This window comes from Selaginella moellendorffii, unplaced genomic scaffold (genome assembly GCF_000143415.4).
Source record: "Selaginella moellendorffii unplaced genomic scaffold, v1.0 SELMOscaffold_59, whole genome shotgun sequence".
In the NCBI taxonomy this organism is placed as follows: domain Eukaryota; kingdom Viridiplantae; phylum Streptophyta; class Lycopodiopsida; order Selaginellales; family Selaginellaceae; genus Selaginella; species Selaginella moellendorffii.
Genome location: NW_003314320.1, coordinates 201,662 through 202,786, shown reverse-complemented (window position 1 = coordinate 202,786; position 1,125 = coordinate 201,662). Strand labels below are relative to the sequence as shown.

Sequence of the window (1,125 nt, the reverse complement as noted above, 5' to 3'; positions counted from 1 at the left end):
TATAAACATTAAATATCAAACATAACAACTACTAATGACACTATATTCTCATCTAGAAAATCCAACAATATTAGAATAATAAGCTTATTAAGAACATAAGAAGAAAACAAAGAAGCAAAAGAAGCTTAAAGAAAAGATGTTAATATCAACTATAGAACTCCCCAAGCAATAAATAACCTCGAAGTTATATATTTAAAGCTTCAAATTCTATTAAACAAAAAGAACCATGCAAGTATGCATGAAACTTTTTGAGAGACTTTCTTTATTGTGGAGTAGTTCACTTTTATTAGTTGTAATATAGGTGATGTAAGTCAGAAGAATTAAGTTCATGCTACTAAACTTCACAACTTTAATCCCTTTTTGCTTCTGGAAAACCACATAGGCTTGGCAAGGCAATCCAAAGAGAGAAGCTGCAGGAAAAATCTTTTACTTCTCTCAGAAACTAGTTGGTTTAAACCTGCTGCCTTGCCATAGACATATGAGTTGTGAGGAAAGCCATTGTTCCCTTTTCAGTCTTCACCTAGCAGCCGTAGCCAGCAACACAGTGGTGGAGTCCCTTTGACGCCACCGCCACAGCAAACATTCCTGGAAATTCTGTCAAAAAAGTGAATGGCATAGGCGCCACACAGTACATAGAAGATGCCTAGAATATACAAATGCGTCCTAATGCTTTGCAGTGGCAACACAGGAGGTGGCAATCAGTTCTTTCATGCATTGGTGGAAGTCCTGGCAGTCAGCTAGAATGTGAACATCTTGTATGTTCTACTATGTATAATATGACAGCAGGCACAGCCCTCATAGGCTGAGCAAGGTAAGCTTTGACACTACCTCTCACGAATGGCTCCTCTTCCAAAAGCATCAACTCAGCCGCTGCATCACTCTCGAGTTCCGATGCCGCTGCGTCACTCTCCAGTTCCGATGCATCCATCGATGCCACCCTCAGCTTTAGGGTTTGGACGTTTAGGGTTCTAAGACTCTAGAATAAGAATATTCTGGATTTAATTCAAACATGGATTATAATTCTTCCTAACCTTAATCAGGTAGAGAGCTCTGCATGTAGCATAAATTCTGACTTAGAAGCGTTCAATCATAATCCCACACATCACTTTTTTAAGATCAAGAAAA

The 1,125-nt window shown here is 38.8% G+C and overlaps 1 protein-coding gene across 1 annotated transcript in view; it reads right to left on the bottom strand.

Moving 5' to 3' along the window:
• Window positions 1-1,032: 1,032 nt before the first annotated feature.
• LOC9643794 (homeobox-DDT domain protein RLT1) overlaps window positions 1,033-1,125 on the bottom strand; it is a 3,707-nt gene continuing 3,614 nt past the window's right edge. Inside the window, exon 10 of the mRNA XM_002983583.2 lies at window positions 1,033-1,050. Coding sequence (XP_002983629.2) covers window positions 1,033-1,050 — 18 coding nt within the window. The remainder of the gene's footprint in view (window positions 1,051-1,125) is intronic.